At 34.0% G+C, this 19,181-nt stretch overlaps 1 protein-coding gene across 1 annotated transcript; it reads right to left on the bottom strand.

The window, feature by feature from the left end:
* Nucleotides 1–9,102: 9,102 nt before the first annotated feature.
* On the bottom strand, nt 9,103–10,785 carry LOC116124963 (3-hydroxybutyryl-CoA dehydrogenase-like). The gene is made up of 3 exons (XM_031410711.1): nt 10,708–10,785; nt 9,241–9,462; nt 9,103–9,144 (listed from the first exon to the last, which is right to left on the bottom strand). The coding sequence occupies exons 1-3, from the start codon at nt 10,783–10,785 to the stop codon at nt 9,103–9,105; spliced, it is 342 nt and encodes a 113-aa protein (XP_031266571.1).
* Between the last annotated feature and the right edge of the window lie 8,396 nt (nt 10,786–19,181).

Here is a 19,181-nt window from a genome sequence, read left to right as displayed (position 1 = left end):
ACTAGAGACATGAAAAGGGAAAAAATCAATCATAAACTCCATTAATTAATGAAAAAAATTAAATAGTGCAACTTCATTATTGGTTATAGGATACTTAATAATAGAGATTGTGGTAATAAGTGTTGCCCTGTGCCTCATTTGGTAACTGGTTTAATCCAAGTGCCTTTTTCTGTGATATACATCCTGGTGTTATTTCTTTCCCTCTTCTTTTTCCAAATGTGCTTTTTCATTGATCATAATATTGTCTTTTGCTCGTGTCTGAAGAAGTTGATACCCCATTCGAATTGGCAGAACTAGTTGTTACTGCTTTCCCCTTGTTTCACATGGTTGAAGTAATTGTTTGGAAACTTCAGGTTTCACATGGAAATCCATGAGTTTTAGGCCTAGCAATAGTAGTTAGTTACTTCTTCCAACTGGTATTAAGACAGGCTGAATATCTACTCTCATTGTTTGTTTTTATAGGGTTTTGAAAAATCTCATAGCAGCAACATCCAGAATGCTTTCTCAAAGCTAGCTGATTTAGTAGTTTTTTATGAAATTATTAATCTTGAAGTTGATGCAGTAGATTGGAGTTGGAAGTTTTGTTAAGCTAAAGCTAGTCATAGTTATGTAAAATCATTCATTTTCGATTACTTATGGAAATTACATTTCTCAAGAATAAAATCTCTAAGGCATTTATACTATGCTTGTTTCTTAATTCTTATAATGGCATGCATGGACTATATCTGCGATGAAGACTTTGAATTAATAGAATTTATATAAATTAATAAAAGAATTAGCAAAGGTGTTGTTCTCAGATTACGAAGGTAAACATGAAGACACGTACCGCAGAAAACATAAGTTGATGTATATAATCATAATGGATAGTTAATATATATAATCATAATGGATAGTTAATATATATAATCATAATAAAAATTAATATATAGTTAATCATCAATTAATATATAGTTAATCTATTATCAATTAATAATTTAATATATAGTTAATCATCAATTAATAAATAGTAAATCATCAATAGAAAGTTTATTTCTTAATGTTTGTTTCTTTATTTTATTGTATTATCCTTTGAGTGTGTGTGAGAGACCTAATATATATATATATTTTTTTTTTTTTTTTTTTGTAGTCTCAAGCATTGACATGGCAGATTCAGAAACTATAGATACGGATATGGTTAACGTGAGAGCAAGTGACGATGCTTCTAGGGTAATGCCACCTCCTTCTAATTCTAGTATTCCTACAACTAGTTCTAGAAATAAACGTAAAACATCATAAGTTTGAAATTATTTTGAGATATATGTTGAAAATAACACTAAAAGGACTACATGTAAGGCATGTAGTAAATCTTATGCATATGGTAGTGTCACACATGGGACTAAAAATATGAAGCGTCATATACAGAATTGTCCAAAACGTGCCAACCATGATGTAGAGCAATTATTGATTGATCATGATCATAGATTGCAAAGTAGAAAGATTAGTCAAGAGACTTTTCGTGAATATATGGCCTTATCAATTATTCAACATAACTATCCATATTCATATGTGGAGAATCAAGGAACTAGGAGAGTCTTTTCATATGTGTGTAATGAGCTTGTGCATTATTCTAGGAACACCGCTAAGGTGGATTGCTTAAAAATATTTGAAATGATGAAGAAAAAAACTAAGTTTGAATTTGGGAGGCTTACAAGTAGAACATGCTTAACTTCTAATGTTTGGACTTCTGGTACAACTGAGGGATATATTTCTTTGACAGCTCATTATATAGATGAGGATTGGGAGTTATATAATAAAATATTGAACTTTTGTCATATTCCTCCTCCACACTTAGGGGTTGTTTTAGCAGAAAATATCATGAATTTCTTGCAAGAGTGGGGAATTGAAAAGAAAATTTTCTCAATTACTTTGGATAATGCAAGTAGTAATGATAGGATGGAGGATATCTTGAGGAATCAGCTTTGTGTGCAGAATGCTTTGTTATGTAGAGGTGAATTTTTCTATGTGCGATGTTCTGCACATATTTTGAATCTTATTGTTCAAGAAGGGTTAAAAGCTACTAGTGTTGCTTTGAATAAGATTCGAGATAGTGTGAAATATATTAAAGCAACTGAGGCTAGGAGAATCAAGTTTGGAGAACTTGCTGTACAAATGGGAGTGAAAAGCTCAATGGGGTTGAGATTGGATGTTTCCACTAGATGGAATTCGACATTTTTAATGCTTGAAACGGTGTTAATATTTCGTCCCGTGTTTGTGGCTTTATCAACAATAGATCCTAGTTATAAATTTTGTCCATCAAATGAAGAATGGGATAGGGGGCGAGGATATGCAAGTTCTTGGAACCATTTTATGATATTACGACTTTATTCTCGGGTTCTAAATATCCTACAGCAAACTTGTACCTGAAATGTGTGTGGGAAATTCAATTTCTTTTAATTTAAGAGATGATTTGTGAGGATGAAGTTGTTATGAGCATGGCTTAACAAATGATCCCAAAATTTACAAAATATTGGGATTCTTATAGTTTTGTGTTAACGATTGCAACTATTCTTGACCCACGTCTCAAGTTTCAATTTGTGGAGTATGCTTTCAACAAAGTTTATGATTCAACTATTGCCGTACGGAAGTTGGAGATTGTTAAGAATAACTTGCAAAAGCTTTTTCAAGCTTACGAGGCTAAATGTTGTAAAGAAGTTCCTGCCTCACCTTTAGTTGTTTCTCCTGAGAGTAGCTCTACTTCTAATAGGCGTGTAGATCATTCTTCTGTAAGTCACTATACTTTTTAGTTTTTATATTCTTATGATAAATAAAGTATTGTTTATTGTTTAATTTTAACTTTTGACACTTAACTGTTTAAATGATGCAGGATTTTGACAGCTATGAGAGTGTTTTCATTTCTACTAAGAAATCTGAATTAGATCTTTATTTGGAAGAGATGAGGTTTGATCGCGTTAAATATCAGAATTTGGATATCCTCGATCATTAGAAGAATAATCGTGATCGTTATCCGGTACTTACCATGATGGTTCGTGATATCATGGCAATACCAATAACAACCGTTGCCTCCGATCCGCTTTTAGTATTGGCTATAAAGTGCTCAACAAATATCGAAGCTCACTTCAACCAAAAAAGGTAGAATCTTTGATATATACTCGAACTTGGCTATATGGATATGAGTTTGAAGGTAACATGTTAACATAATATTTCTTATATTTTATTATTTACATTTATTAATATTTGTAGTTGATCGTTGTTTTGTAGATGATGAGGTGAATGATGATTCGGATGATGATCTTGATGTGCCATTAACTAATCTCGAGACTGTGGAATCAAGAGACTCTATTTTGTTTGTTTATGTGTAATTGTGTATTAGTGATTTTGTATTTGTTTATTTTGGTTGGTATTTGTAGTTTTGTATTATATGTTATTGTTTGTTTATGTGTTATTTGTTTATTTTGTTCCTATTTGTTTATATTCTTGATTGAATTGAATTTAGAGTAGTTGATTTAGGGGGTGTAAATGTAAAAAATTAAAACTGTAGGAATTTTGGGGGTGTAATTATCATAATTGAAAACTGTGAGGGGTGGAACTGTAAAAAATAAAATATAGAGAGAGAAAAAACGGGTCCACCCGTACTCGTATAGGGTAGGGCACGGGTCCAATTTTTTGGACCCGTATATCTCGACCCGTATAAGAGCCCGTACCCGATTGACCCGTCCCATACTTGGCCCACCCACCCGTTTTGCCAAGTCTACCTGGTATATGACATAAATGGTGTTTATGGTATATAATAAAGAAATTTCATGAAAAGTTAAAAGGTTATCACCAGTATGGATCTATTAGGTTTTCTTTGCAAAATGCAGTGTATGATTTATTGACACATGAGGAGTTTTGAAGAATGTTGGAATAGGTTCATTGATAAACACAACCTTCAGGACAATGATTGGTTACTTGGATTGTATAATGAAAGATGATGTTGGGTGCTAGCTTTTATAAAAGATACTTTTTGGGTAGGTATATCTATTACTCAACGTAGTAAAAGTATGCATGCATTCTTTGATAAATATGTTAATTCAAAAACCATTTTAAAATAGTTTGTGGAACAATATGAGAATGCATTGCGTGATAAAGTGGAAAAAGAAAGGGAGGTTGCTTTTAAATCTTTCAAATTAGGAATCCCTTGCATAAGCACTTATGCTATTGAAAAACAATTTCAAGATGCATATACTTGCTGCAAAATTCAAAGAGTTTCAACAAAAGGTTGCTGCTAAGCTCTATTGTGACTTATCTTCTTTCAAAGAGATTGATTCTTATACAGAATTTATAGTAGAAGAAGTTGTTATGGTTGGAGAGACTCATCCTTGTGTTTATTTTATGGTATGTTTTGATGAAGCAACTTGTGATGTTTGTTGCAATTGTCGATTATTTGAGTTCAAAGGAATTTTATGTCAACATGTAATTGTGGTGTTGATTTATAAGCAAATTTCTCATGTATTAGAAAAGTACATTTTAAGACGATGGAGGAAAAATATAAACAGCTATTATACCAAGGTTAAGATGAGTTATAATGGTTGGAGCATCAATCTTGAAGGACAACGATTTGATTAATTGTGTAATTTATTCAGCATTGTAGCAGATTTGGCATCAAACAATTAGGATGATTATAATACGGTGATAGAAATGATTAATGATATGATGAACAAGTTGATGTCAAATGAAAATGTTGGCGGGATTGATAAAAAACTAAACATGTCAGCTAAGAGTAGAACGAATTGTGAAGATCTTGCTAGTACTTCTAAAGAGGGGCGTAGAAATATTCTTACTTCACGGGTTATTCTTAACAAAGGTCGTCTTCCATTCAAAAGAAAACAATCGAAGGTTAAACAAATTGTGTGTAAAGTAAAAGAGAAGAAATTGTAAAAGCAAGAACGTTGAAGGTAAAAGTTTAGAAATTATCAATTTTGTTGACTATTTTCTTATTTTTATTTTATTTATTGATAAATAACACAACTTTTGTTATATAATTGCAGGATTGCTGGATACCAAAGATGTGGCGTTTGGCTGTAACTGCTTCTAAAAGGTTGATACTTGAATTGCAGATTGATGCTTTCTTCAATTTTTGATTTGTTTCTTTATTTTGAGACCTGGTGAAGGGAAATGGAAAACCAGAAGAATGTATTCAATATTGTTTATGCTTGATCTGATTCTATCATAATTTTCTCTGTGTGTGTAAGTCATGCTAGGTTTCTCATATTGTGATAAGATCTGTCTTAAGACTGTTGTTAAGTCTCTTCAAATGATGCTTGCTGAACCAAGATTTTAATTAATTTTCGATGCCCCCGTGTAACAGTGTAAACCTAAACTGCTATGTTGTTGAATTGAATACAATAATTGCCAAAAGCTGTAAACTTATTTTAATCTTCCTCTTCGGAGTGCTTCCTTGCTGGACTTCGATTAATGATTGTAGACAACACTTCATAGCAGTTGATCATGGAGCGCAATCCTGGCTTACAAAAAGTTATCTTTCTAGCAAACCAAATAATATACAATCCTTTTTTCTTTATTTTTTTTTTATTTTGGTACATTTCTGTGCTGACTTAATTCTACAAATACATTGTAGCACTTTTGTGTATACCAAGATGCTGAATAATCTATCATATATTAAACTTATGCATTAAAGGTGAGTTATGAGCGGTTCTAATAAATTAAATTCCCTATTTTTGTTAGTTTTCAATTGGTTCATCATCATGTAAAGTAATATTGTCTGAAGTTCAATATTTTGTATACAATTTCAGTTTTTAACTTGCATGCTTGCTTTCAGGACATATGAATCCCCCGTGCGCATATGACTGTACATCAAGAAATTTCAATTTTAAATTTACACCATCAGAGTGCTCTTTCAATTACATCTTCTAGGATAGATATGAACATGAAAATGATGTGCTAATAGCTTCGACGCTGTTTCCTCTAATAACCTGCAGCAAAAATGTGATATCAATTAGAAAATACTGCTACAATCTCGTTACTTAAATGGAAGTTCAACCATCTACAAACAATAGGAAAAGGCAAAGAAACTCACCACCATCCCTGTACCAATTTTCTCATTGCCATTCACCTCCAGTTTGTTGTTAACCACGAGATTCATAAACTAATCAAACCCACGCAGTATTCCAAAAACCATCCGGTTAGCATTCGACTTGGCTGCAGTACAAATACTAGTTGGTTTTTAATATTTTAAAATGTCCATGCTGTTTACAAAAGCTCTGAGGACCGAAAGATTGAATGTTGATTAATGCTATAGTTTTGTACAACATGCCCAGAGACATGCTTGTTTCCAATGGTGGTTTATGGACTAAATCACATAAGTGGTGTATAGTGTAACGAATCCCATATCTAAAGCATATTGGACAGGTCCTAGGCTTATAAATGGGGAGAGTTCCGCCACCTAATAGGTTAGCATTTTGGGTGTGAAACTCCTATCTCGTGACAAGTGATATTAGAGTAGATCTGATCCGTCTTTTGACGTCCCGCCAAGTGCCCATGTAGGGGCGTCCATGTGTGATTGGGGTCCACACGAGAGTAAGGTGGACAGGTAAGCAAGGGACCCCACCTATGACTAGGGCATCACAAGATTAGGTGTGAGAGAATGTAACGAATCCCACATCGAAAACATATTGGGGAGGTCTTGGGCTTATAAATGGGAGAAGTTCCTCCACCTAATATGTTAGTCTTTTGGATGTGAAACTCCCAACCTGTAAAGAGGAGAATCAAAATGGGTATCATTTGACAACACCAAGTTCTATGACAAATAGGTGGAGTGTGTGTTAGCCGATCGTGTCATTCGACAAAAGGGTCATCCTCCATGTCGGAAATACTTTGTTCAATGGAAGGGCTACTGAAGAGTGAAGCTAGCTGGGAACCCGAAGATGCATTATGGCAATTCAAAGACAAGGTCCAAGAATATCATGAAAAGTCGATGAGGACGTCTTCGAATTAGGTGGAGGAGAATGTGACTCCTCTCAAGCATTTTATCAAACACTTGGTATGCGTCACCCCAACATTCTAAAACCTTCTGGAATACTCTTGTATATGCTAGAATTTTGTAATTAATACAGTAGTTGGTAGATAGTAGTTAGTAGATGGTAGTTTGGAGTTAGCTAATCTCCACCGTTGATTGCGGGAGATCTAGATTGTCCATTATGAGCTTCATCTACTATAAAAGGGAGAGGCCTTCATTTGGCCAAACCATCCAAGAATTGTAAAGCTTTCTCTCATTAGTAAAGAAATCACTTCTAGCATCTCTTGTGAGTGAGTTTGTGTGAGTGTTCTCTTATTTGCAGGACTAGAAGCATGAACGAGCAAGGCTAACTTAAGGCAATCGTCGGAAGATTGGCACCTAAAGCCATACGAGTCCAAAGAGAAATAGTCGGGTCGTGACAATAGGCTCAAGACAAGTTAAAAGTCGGCTAGGTTCCATGAATTGTGACAGACAATAGAAAGCACAAAACACAAGCATCTTTCATCAATGTTATCTAGCTACAGATTCTAAACCAAGCCCCATAGAAAATGTTCATATGGAAATCTAAAGCACGAACCCCTTGAATAAGAGATTGTTGCAAGTCGCAGGAACTGACGAATGCTCCAGAGAAACATAGATACAATGAAGAAACAGATTTTTGGGATGATACCGGAAAGAGAGACACTCTTGATATTGTCTAAATGACTAGCCTACCTTCTGACTAATCACATCTAGTGAAGCCAAGTTATTCCCACATAACATTTTGCACCACCCAAATTTCCATTTTGGATAAGTTTACATCTCAAACAAAAGAAAACTTACAAGTAACACAATAATGTTTATATTTATTCATTCAAAAAAGCAGACTTTGTGCCCGATAGAGAGGAAAAAGTATAATTGGCAATGTCGAATGGAAAATTTAGGCAAAGACAATGAAATTAAAAAAATTAAAACAGAAAATTTTTGTAGAATGCAAAATAGATTACCCAGGAAATTTCTCAGTTATAGGTAGCCCAAAACACAATTTTAACAAAACGATAAATTAAATTGACAACATATCAAAAACCCCAATAAATATGAAACCCATAACATAATCCCAACAAGCAAACCCAGTAATTAAAACTAACCAAAAGCCAAAACATTACCAAAATTAAACTACTACCAATATGACAACCTAAAGAAAAACTCAAGTCTAAAGAATTACAATTATTTCAATTACACTAATTTTGGTATGAATTTAGCCGTCTTTTTAATAAATAACTAAAACAACAAATAGTTAAAAACTGAGATTGCATGGCATAGAACTTACTCTACCCCAAATCGGAGAGCCCAAAGTATAGGGACCTTTCAAAAGGATCGAATCCTGCAAACTGTTCTCAGAGATAACATTCAAGGGATCACGAAGTCGGTGGTTCGGTGTCTGATGACGCGAGTTGGTGTCAAGCCAATGAAGATTCAGAGTGGCAGTGTGTTGGACTCGCTATGGTTTTGGTGGGTATGGTTAGGTTTTGGTGGGTACGGTCAGGATTTGGTTCTTCAGCGTTTTAATGGATTTTGTAATGAACTCTCATCAATTAATGAAGATTTCATAACGATGGAGAAGAAGGGGAAAAAAAGAGAGCGATTTCATCCATCTATTTCATCAAACAAAGAGCAATGGAGATGAAAAAAATAAGAAGCAAAAAGAGAGCGATGGAGAAGAAGAAATTGAAAATGAAAACGATGGAGAAAAAAAAAATCATTAATTGATGTGGCAAGTGAGTGATGTTGCCGTGCTAGTTTGCATGGGTCTCTTTGCGTTTCTTTTTGTCAAAAGCTTTAATTTAGTATATGCGAATTATAGTGAAACTTTCACGATCCATTTTAACTTAAATGTCCAAAGTTTGTTAAGGTTTCGTTCTCATATCTCAATACCATATCAATCATGTACAGGTGTTAATTGACATTATATAGCGTTCATAATCTCAAAACCAAAAATAGAAAGAAAAAGTACAAGCAAATAACAGATCAAACAGGTTCCTTAAAATTATATACATATCATAGTACTGTCAAAAAAGACAACCACATATTATGTGAAAGCAATTCAATTATCCAAACAAATCAAGTTTACTTCTAAACTGAAACCCATACTAGATTATGTATGAAACATTAATAAACTTAAACAATATAAATAAACATGTAATGGCCTTTTAACTAAATGTTCTATAGGATATTCTGAGTATTACCTGGCGCTGTCTGTTGGTTGCAGACGCGAGACGAATAATAGATATGGAACTTGTATTTGATGGAAAAATGGCAGAAGGTTTAGTAATCTTATCTAGCTCAACAAACGGCCTCTTCTTCACATCTTCGGATTCCACAATAGCTTCAATCACAATATCCACTGAACGGAGCTCTTCCAAATTTGAAGTACACCTTGGAAGTCTCATAGCATCAGTTCCCGCCTTCTGTAAAGTACATATTACAGTTGTTAATATACAGAATCAGAACACTTTTGTGTTCACAAAGTTCATTAAAAACTGATTATGAATTAAATATTTTACATAACCTAAGCTTAATTTTTTTAGTAAATGGTTAAAAAGCAATCTAGTCTGTCATATTAACTAAACCCTCATTCAATTACATTGTAATAATGAAATTTTCCAAACAAAATAAACCTAACCCATAATTAAACATCAAAAGTGACACCAAACAGGAAGATTCTTGCCTGAGAAAGCTGGCCTTTGGAGACAATATTCTAGATGGAACTGGAAATAGTTTTGGTAGCTATAGCCAGGGCATCTAGGTCCGAACCAAGAAGCCACACGTACAAGCCGTGCATGGCGCCGAGCTGGGCGATTCCCGAGCCCATTTGGCCGTGGCCCACTACGCCGATCGCCTTTATCTCACCCATTTTGCAACAGTAGCAAGTACTTCGCGAGTGGAGAAATGGTATGGAAAGAGATAGGAAACTAGGCAAGGAAGTACACCCACGCTCTGTTTATGCCTGTAGATATGTCCCAGGAAGGTCTCCTGTTAGTTAATACCTGCTTGAGATTCAATGTTCTCTGGATCATGACTCCTGTTAATTATTTAATACTCAACCTAATCGTTTAGAAACTTTCACTATCCAACTATCCATTTTAAGTTAAAGTACAAAGTTTGTTAAGGTTTGGTTCTGAAATTTCAAAACCATTTCAATCATGCTCACGTGTTGGTTGACATTATATTGTGCTCATAGGTTTTCTACGTTTCATTGTAAAAAAGGAACAATCCGAAGTCTTGTGATATGTTCCACTTTGAAGGCATGCCACGGTGGGAATTGGTCAAATTTGTTTGTATTAGTATGTTAGTTGGGACTTGATCAAGTTTGTTTTAATCTAAATAAACTCGTGGAATAGTAGTTGTTATTCTCTTTCCTATTCTTTAGCATTATTGTTACTTTTTACTTTTTCCTACCAGTTGTGTGGCTGTATATATAGTTTGAACGAGTTCGATAAAGATGTTTTGCCGATAAAAAACCATGGAAATTAATGGCTAGAATGGATTCCCTAGACCGAGTTTAGCTACAATGTGTCCACTCACTCCTCCACCAAAATGACACCCTTGGAAGCTGTTTACGACATTCCGCCTCCAAGTCCTCTGGCTTATGTATCGGGCACTTCTTGCGTCCAAGCGGTAGAAGAACCTACATGTCCGAGATACTATTCTACATGAGCTACAGCATAACCTTCTGTTGGCTCAAGATCGGATGAAATGTCAAGCAGACCAACACCTGTGTGAGGCCTCATTCGTTGTAGGAGATTATGTGTATTTGAAACTACAGCCTTATCGACAAACTTCTGTGGCCTTTTGGGACTCGATGAAGCTCGCCTCGCATTTCTTTAGTCCATACCAAGTCATTGAGAAATTGGGTTTGGTGGCTTATAGATTGGTTTTGCCTCCTAGCCTTCAAATGCATAATGTGCTTCACGTCAGTTTGTTACAAAAAAATTTGGGACCAGTCACTCCTACTTCTGCCCAACTTCCTCCTATCTCGAGTACTTTGACCATCCTTCCAAAATCCGAAGCTGTCTTAGACCGGCATGTGATCCACAAGGGAAAATACTGTCCAAAATTTGAAATCTTGGTGAAATGCGAAGGTGCACCAATAGACAAGGACGTAGCCTTTAGTGAGTGGGTTCAAAACATCTAAGTCGATAAATTTAAAATAAAATATATACTAAAGTAATAAACATAAAAAAATATATATATAACTTTAAAAGTTATACATACTAAATTATCAATTATAAAATTGTCTTCGATGTTTTTCATATTCTGAAAATGTTGGATAATTGTTTCACTAATAATTCTATCAAATATCTCTCTCTCAATATATATAATAAGACAATCATTTAACAATTGATCTCCTATTTGATTCCATAGTCGATTTTTTACAATGTTCATCGCAAAAATGCTCTTTCAATATTTTCCAATGACAAACTTAATTTATCAAATTCAATTCACAACTTAAGTCTTTCCAACAATTTCTACTGACCTAATCAAAGTCAACTCATAAACTCATGAAAACCTATCAAATCCAACTCTAAATATCAAGCAGTTAACCAATACATTAAATGTTAGTGTATATTATTGTATGCCCTAGAAGCCATTCGTGTTGTCGATTTCAGAGCATTTTGTCTTGTATCTATATATCATAAATAATAGAAGAAAGAGTTTTTCAATTTATATATATAAATTGCTTCCTTTATTCAGTCATGCATTTAAAATAAAAATAAAGTATGTATTTGAATAGTCCAGATGATTCATTTAATTGGTAAATGAATTATCAAAAAGGGTTCCCTACGGAGGCAATATAATTTGGGCAACTATATTGCATAGTAGACATACTGGATGCTTCCGAAAAATATCATGAGTTGATATCAGTACAGATGACGATGATAGTCATGTCACTGGGGCATTGGTATGGATTAGCGGTTGGTGAACTGTTTTTCGAATGTGACCGAATAACGACAAATCACTTGAAAATGCATGTAGTCAATGATTTATCATTTGGTTATATCAGTGCACGATGTAGTCCTTTGACCTGAGACATTATGGTCGGATCCTATACGGATGTGTATGGTTCATATGGTGTATAAGTACGAGACAAGTCATATTTCGTATGATAAAGCCTATTTGGTCATGCGTTGTCTATATGCAGAAACGAACGATGGTCAAGAAGGGATCCGTTGACTCGAAAATATAGGATTATGAGTACCGCTGACTCATCCGGATTCGAGTTCCTAGTCGAACATTGATAAATGTCGGAAATCAGAATCTTTGGCCAGAGTCTATTATTAGTCATACAAAAGCAAGTTTGTGATGACAAGTTCCGGACATATTGATCGACGATTCGATAGAAGATTGAGTTTAGGATTTTGACGCTCCATGAATCCGTGCTTGATAAGGATATATCAATGGAGGGATTTTACCTGCATGATACATATGATCTGAAATGGGTTCGATGAAGTATTTCTTCATTGTGGTTTAGGGACTATGGCACATTGCTAGATGTTTACCATAATCGTTGGGCCTCTAGATAGGTTTCTGAATTCATCCAGGATCGGCTCACGGCTAATCCACGGTGGACTTACATGGTCACACCAATAGCCTTGAGAAGTTAGAGAAGAATGAGAGAGAGAAATGATTGTCCAAAGAGGGCTAGCACCTTTCGAGGGAATGATGGGATTTCTACGGTAATAGTTACATAGAAAATTGTTTGCGGCATTTTAAGGGTTAAAATGGTCAAGCACTAATTGATTATGTTTAATTATTATATCTTAAAGCGTTCAGATAAATAAGATGAACAAAAAAAAAAAAAAACACCTTTTAATAGTTAAAGGGTAAAAGGGTAAATTTATGGGTTGTTAATGTAAACTAGTTTAGTTTACATGGGCCCTTGAATAATATTGATTATTCAAAGGGTAAAATAATAATTTTGTGGGCACCTTTTAAAATAAGATTTTATTGGGGCATGGAATTGAAAAACAAGTAATTGCAAGATTGCCCAAATATATATAAATGCAAATGGTTGCATTTTAGTTCATTATTCAATTTGTTCACTCAAAGAAAACTAAAAAGCTCTCTCTCCCTAGCCAAGGCCACTCTCTAACTCTCTCAAGGTGGTGTTAAAGTGTGGAGGTCTCATCATTTTGAGTCTTGTCTTCATCAACCCAAAGCAAAGGAGTAGGTATAATCCTTTTTCCAAGCTTTATTTGAAAACAGTTTTTTGAATCCAATCTTTCATGCTTTCAATCTTCATTTCCACCACTCTTCATGCATGTTGTTGTCTCTTACATTAAAATTAAATGAAATCCCCAAATCACTACAACTTAAGGTTTCATCAATTTTTTAAACCATTCAAAATTAATTCAAAAACTAACCAAAATTTATCAAAACTAACCTAAAACAATAGCTAATTAACTCATACCTCAGCATAAATAAGATTAAATCAAAACTCACATGAAAATCTAAGAATCTAGTCTTTTAATTTCAAACCTATTTATTAAACTCAACAAAAACTTATAATTCATGATCTTTCAGCAATTAAGAAAGCTAAAAGAAAATAATTTTAAGTGAAAAAAATGAGCATCATCATACCTTGTAATCTAAAGGAGTAGTCTTTCTTAAGTATCTAACCTAAAGAAAAAAAATAATACGTGAGAAAAGGAGAGGAAATGAAGAAGACAGAAAAGTTAAAAAAATCTTAATTAATAATTCATTTTTATAGGGTCAACATGAATCTAACTGGGGTCAAAATTGTAAATTTTATAAAATATAATGACTTTTAAAAAAAAAAAAAAGTTGAGTGGGTTCAACTGAAACCTCATGTTTATACGTGGCTACGTACCTTCCAACAAAATACGTAACCTGGGAAAACGGGTGGCACTTTACCAAGTCATATCCTGTTTTCATCCTTGTGGACAAGGATCCTTAAGTGGGAGGGAAGGATATGTACCACTTTGAAGGCATGTCATGCACGCACTGTAGCATGAAATGGAAGTGGCAACGTGGGATTTGGTCAAGTTTGTCAGTGTTAGTCTATTAGTTGGGACTTGGACAAGTCAATCTGTTAGTGAATAAACTGTGAATAGTGATTGATATTCTCTTTCCTATTCTTGATCAATATTGTTACTTATATATAGTATATAGTTGGAATGAGTTCAATAAAGATATGCAGTTATTTACCCAGTAATTCATTCCTTCCTCTTCTTCCAAGTCTCTTCCTCTCCTTTAGTTAAATTTGTTCGAAGCTTGCAAAATACAAAAAATGGACAATCAGTAGACTGTTGGATAGACTAGCTGGCGAGGCCAGGTAGCTCTCTGTGGGGTCCCCCTTCCCTACTTCAAATGGGAAGGCCAACATCCTTTTGTAGCCTGTTAGCAAGATCGAAATTAGATGTGTCGTGCTGCCTAAGGTCTTGATCACCTCCTCTTATTCATTTAAAGGAATAAAAAAGCAGCGATGCTATAGACACCAGAAATGGGTACCGAAAAGTTGTACCAAAATACGTGGCCTCTAACTCGGGCGTCGCCATGTAGGACACGATAAAAGACTTTTGTAAATAAACGACCATCCAACATTTTCGAACGGTTGTCCATACTTCGTAGACGGCCATTCATTCAGGAATGGATGACGATCCATAACAAATATTTAAAAATAAACTAAAAATCAATGAACCACCATCCAAATACTAGGGACGGACGTCCCTTTAATATAAACGGCCGTCCAAATTATATGGACAACCGTCCAAATAAGCACACTAGATGGACGTCTATTCATCTAATATGGACGGTCGTCCCTGAAAATGAACGGCTGTTAATAGATAGACTAGCATCCATTTAGTGTTAAAATATTTTTTATAAAAAATAAAAACAAAACATTGGATGGACGCCAGTCCATCTAGTATGAATGGTCGTTCGTTCGTCCATAATAGATGGACTGGCGTCCATAAGCAATACAATTTTTTTTTTTTTTTAAAAATGAAAACAAAAAATTAGATGGATGCTAGTCCATCTTATGTGGACAGTCGTCCATTTTATATGGATGGTCGTCCATTTTATATGGACGGCCGTCCACATGAGATGGACTAGCATCCATATCGTTGTAAAAATTTTAAAACGTCAACTTCTTCCCATTTTGTTTAGGGATTTTAGAATTTGCATAAGAAACACTGAACAGAGAAACACCATATCTACCGCCGTTGAAGCCACACTATTTGCCATCGTTGAAGCCAGTGGCGGATCCAGGATTTTTGTTGAGGGGGGGCCTTCACGGCTCCGTCATTTTTTGCTAAACAACTAGTAAAAACTTTAAAAAACCATAAAACTTTAAGCAAAGAAAATAATAAAATATCAAGAACCTGAGAAAAAAGAATACAATAACGCAATACTTTCATATTTGAATAAATTCATGAGAAGCAAAATTTTGAGTAAATGTGTTAATTAGACCTTGAGCAAAACCTTCTTTTAATTTTTTTTTTTTTATTTTTTGTTATTTTTTGGCTTCCAAAGATTATAATATAAATTTTCATGACTTTGACTAGACCTAACCTAAGCTAAAGTCAACCAAAACTTAAATCAAGTCAACATTGCGTTGACTGTTAATATGAATTAATAAAAAAAAAAAAATTTCTTGATATAAACAAAGATAGTAATTCAAATTTCTTTATTTATTTTGAGTAGCAGAATGGTGACGTTTGAAATGTAGGAAAGTAGTGGGTGAAGAATAAAGAATAACATCTTTTAAAATATAGTTAAAGTTTTAATTTGGGAAAGCAAGTTCATTCTTAAACACAAAACACAAAATAAACTCACAAGATCCATGTCTTTTCCCCTCAAATTAGAATAAAAAACCTCCAAAAAAGAAAGTATGATTCAACCCTAAAATAAACTAAATTGAAATGAGCAATGTACATGCCTAAAACTGATAAAACAGAGCTAATTATGACATCTTGAGTAGTGAAAGCTTCAACAATTTCAATCTTAAAAATTTTAAGATTGAATAGCATGAAGAAGAGAATGAGAGAATGAGAGAATGAGAGAGTCAAGAATTTTGGGGATAAAATCATAAAAAGCAGGTGGAGCCGGAAGAAGAGTTGAGAGAGTTTTAAACTTTTAATATGATGTGGGCTTAGAATATACATATATTAATAACAAGTTTTTTGTGGGCCTAGATATATGTCTAATAATTCTCATTTTTTAAAAATCCAAGGATAGACTTGGGTATATATGTTAATAATATATATTAATATTTTTTTTTTAAAACTTGAGGGTGGGCCTAGGCCTACCCTCAAAGGGGTTGAATCCGTCCCTGGTTGAAGCCACATTATCTACCGTCGTTATTCACTTCTTCATCGTCATCGTTTGGACTCCGACTGTGAGTATTTTTTTGTTTGTTTATTGAACAAAGTTGAAAACTGTTATAACTTTCATTTGTTCGATAGAAATTTAGAGATTTACAAAATGTGTAATTGTTTGTTCCTTAATGGTTTTTCTATTACTTTCTAAAAAATTGATAGTAGAAGTTAAGGGAGTCAGTTGATAGTAGAGGTTAAGGGAGCTAGTATAGGTGTAAATCTGTGAAGGGTAATACCACACTTGCATCCGCTATTCAGATAGGTGATCTGGTGTCCATAGATGGAGAGGTTTATGCATTGAAAAATTGTAATAGGGTTGTTGAGTTGAAAAATTGTAATGGGATTGTTGAGGAAGCCATTGAAGAGGAGTTGATGGATGCAATGGCTGAAGCTAATTCCATTGGGATGTTTATATGTCATTGGTTTTGGCAACTTTTTCACATTTCTTGCTGTAATTCTTTTCTTTGATAAGGGTCTCCTTGCTCTAGGGAATGTAAGGCACTGTCTCTCTAACTACGAATTGTAGTAATTTAGATCATTGGAAAAGCCTATAAAACTTACTAACTATAATTCTATAATCATATATTTTGGCTAATAGGGATGGCCTTTTTGCTTGGTTGGCAGTCTACTCGGAAGCTCTTTACTAGTAACTACAATGTATCACATTGGCAGTTTTCATTCTAAATCCATTGGGATAGTTAATTATTTTCCTTTTCTTTTTTGCTTTTCCTTTCAAGGTAGAAACTAATTTAAGTTAGATCTGTTGATATGAGTTGTTGGTTCTTGTTTTTTTGTTTGAAGTTGTTTTGTTGATTTGAGCTACTGGTTTGAAGATGGTCTACTGATATGAGCTGCAAAGTTAGAATGCATAATTGAAGTTGTTTGCTTTTCCAATTATTTGCTACTGAGTTAGTATGCATAATTGAAGTTGAGGTTGGTTTGAAGATAATCTATTGATATGAGGTGCAAAGTCAGTATGCATAATTGAAGTTGTTTGCTTTGCTAATTTTTTACTACTGAGTTAGTATGCATAATTGAACTTGAGGTTGGTTTCTCAATTTTTTGATTTGTTTGAAGGTGTTGAAGAGAAGTTGTTTTGTTGGTTTGAGCTGCTGATTCGAAAAATGCAAAACTTTACTAATATGAGTTGATTCCAGAATTAAAGTCAACTTTTGTTATGGATATGAGAAATTTTCTAAAGTCAACTTTTGTTACTAATAGGATATTCTAAAGTCAGCTTTTGAGCTGCTGATTTGAAAAAAAAAAAAAAAAAAAAAAACCTAGTTTTGTTGGTGTAGTAGAAGTTTTGGCAAATGGTGGTAGTAGAGGAGTGTCACTACAAGGATATAGTTTCATGAAAAATTTAGAATATGTTAGATGTAGATATGAGAAAAATTGTGGAGTTCTTTCGGGATATAAGTAAAGGAAATAAAGAAACTGAAGATTGAATGTTGAGTCTATGCTTATGATTATTTTCTAATGTCTTAAGTCTATGTGCCTTACTAGGTTTTTTTTCCCCCTCGCATGTCTTATTATACTCCATTGTTCTATGATGATATAATTGAGTTTCACAGCAGCATCATAACTCTTTTCATCAGCTTACCAATGTTCCTCAATTTGCCATTCCTTCCTTGACAAACATGATTTTTTATTATAGTTGTCTTTTTTTAATATCTGCAGAATTACTACGGACATGTTTTTTTTCCAAAAAGTTGTTGGTTTTAGAAGAAAGCAGAAAATGGTAAGAGCAAAAAACACAACCATTCCTTATAAAGGCACATCGTCATCTGGAGTCCAATTTCAAAACGTGCAACATAAAAAGCAATACAAAGAGATGGGAAAAAGAGATATTTGTCTTGGAAGAAGTTTGGATTTAGGATTTATAGCAAGTTTGGGTTTAAGTGATGAGATTAATGGTTGGATCCATAATTTGAAATGGGACCAGTTGGTGAGTATTAGATATGATGGATATAAGCATTTGATTTATGAGTTTTTTAGTGGTTTAAAAGTTGTGGAGACAAGTACTGATGATTTTTTGACGTATATAATGTTTTTTTAGATTAAAGAATCAGATTTGTGTAGTGAGGTCATAGGACTTAGCAAACTGGATAGGGATTGATTTTGAAGGTTTGGATAACGTATCCAGAACGTGGGATTTCAAACAAGCTTGGACAGATGTTTCTGGAATAGGGATTTATCATCCACATAGGTGTAAATCTACAAAGTTAAAGAATCCTGCCATGAGAGTTTTTCATAGATTTCTGACATTCACATTTAATGGCAGGAAAGAGACAAATGGAAATGTGACAATCAAGGATTTATTGTTGATGGAAGTAGCAATAACAAGGAAGCAAGTAAATTCAGCAAAGTTATTGATTAAGAAGTTGGGAGAGATTAAAGCAGAAAAAGGAGAAATTTATTAGGGGATGCTTGTTACGCTAATATGTCAAAAGTTGTGTTTAGAGATCACCCCTTCAGATGAAGCCAATAAGATAATATTTTCTACAAATAATTTGTTGGGGGATGTCACAATGTGGAAAATGGGTTTGATTAAAAAGAATATGTTAGGAGAATGGTTTTTGATTAGGGATGAAATGGAGGAAGAGGCAACGGTTCAGGAAAGTGTCCCTATTCTAGAAAGGGAAAATGAAGGACGAGTCTATGTGTGCAAAAGAAAAAGAACAAGTATTGAACCTGGATCTTCTCAGAATGCAAAAGAAATGTCTTCTCATACCTTAGACGAAACAGTAAACAAATTTGATCGAATCAAAAGGTTTCAAGAAGAG

The sequence above is a fragment of the Pistacia vera genome, unplaced genomic scaffold (assembly GCF_008641045.1).
Source record: "Pistacia vera cultivar Batoury unplaced genomic scaffold, PisVer_v2 Contig158, whole genome shotgun sequence".
Lineage (NCBI taxonomy): Eukaryota > Viridiplantae > Streptophyta > Magnoliopsida > Sapindales > Anacardiaceae > Pistacia > Pistacia vera.
This window is presented reverse-complemented; position numbering and strand designations above follow the sequence as displayed.

Coding starts and splice junctions, on each gene's coding strand:
- LOC116124963 (XM_031410711.1), bottom strand. CDS start 10,785: ATGAGGCCTCACACAGGTGTTGGTCTGCTTGACATTTCATCCGATCTT. Junction 9,463..10,707: donor AAGGTTATGCTGTAGCTCAT/GTAGAATAGTAT, acceptor TGTACTTTACAG/AAGGCGGGAACTGATGCTAT. Junction 9,145..9,240: donor CAACCAACAGACAGCGCCAG/GTAATACTCAGA, acceptor TACATAATCTAG/TATGGGTTTCAGTTTAGAAG.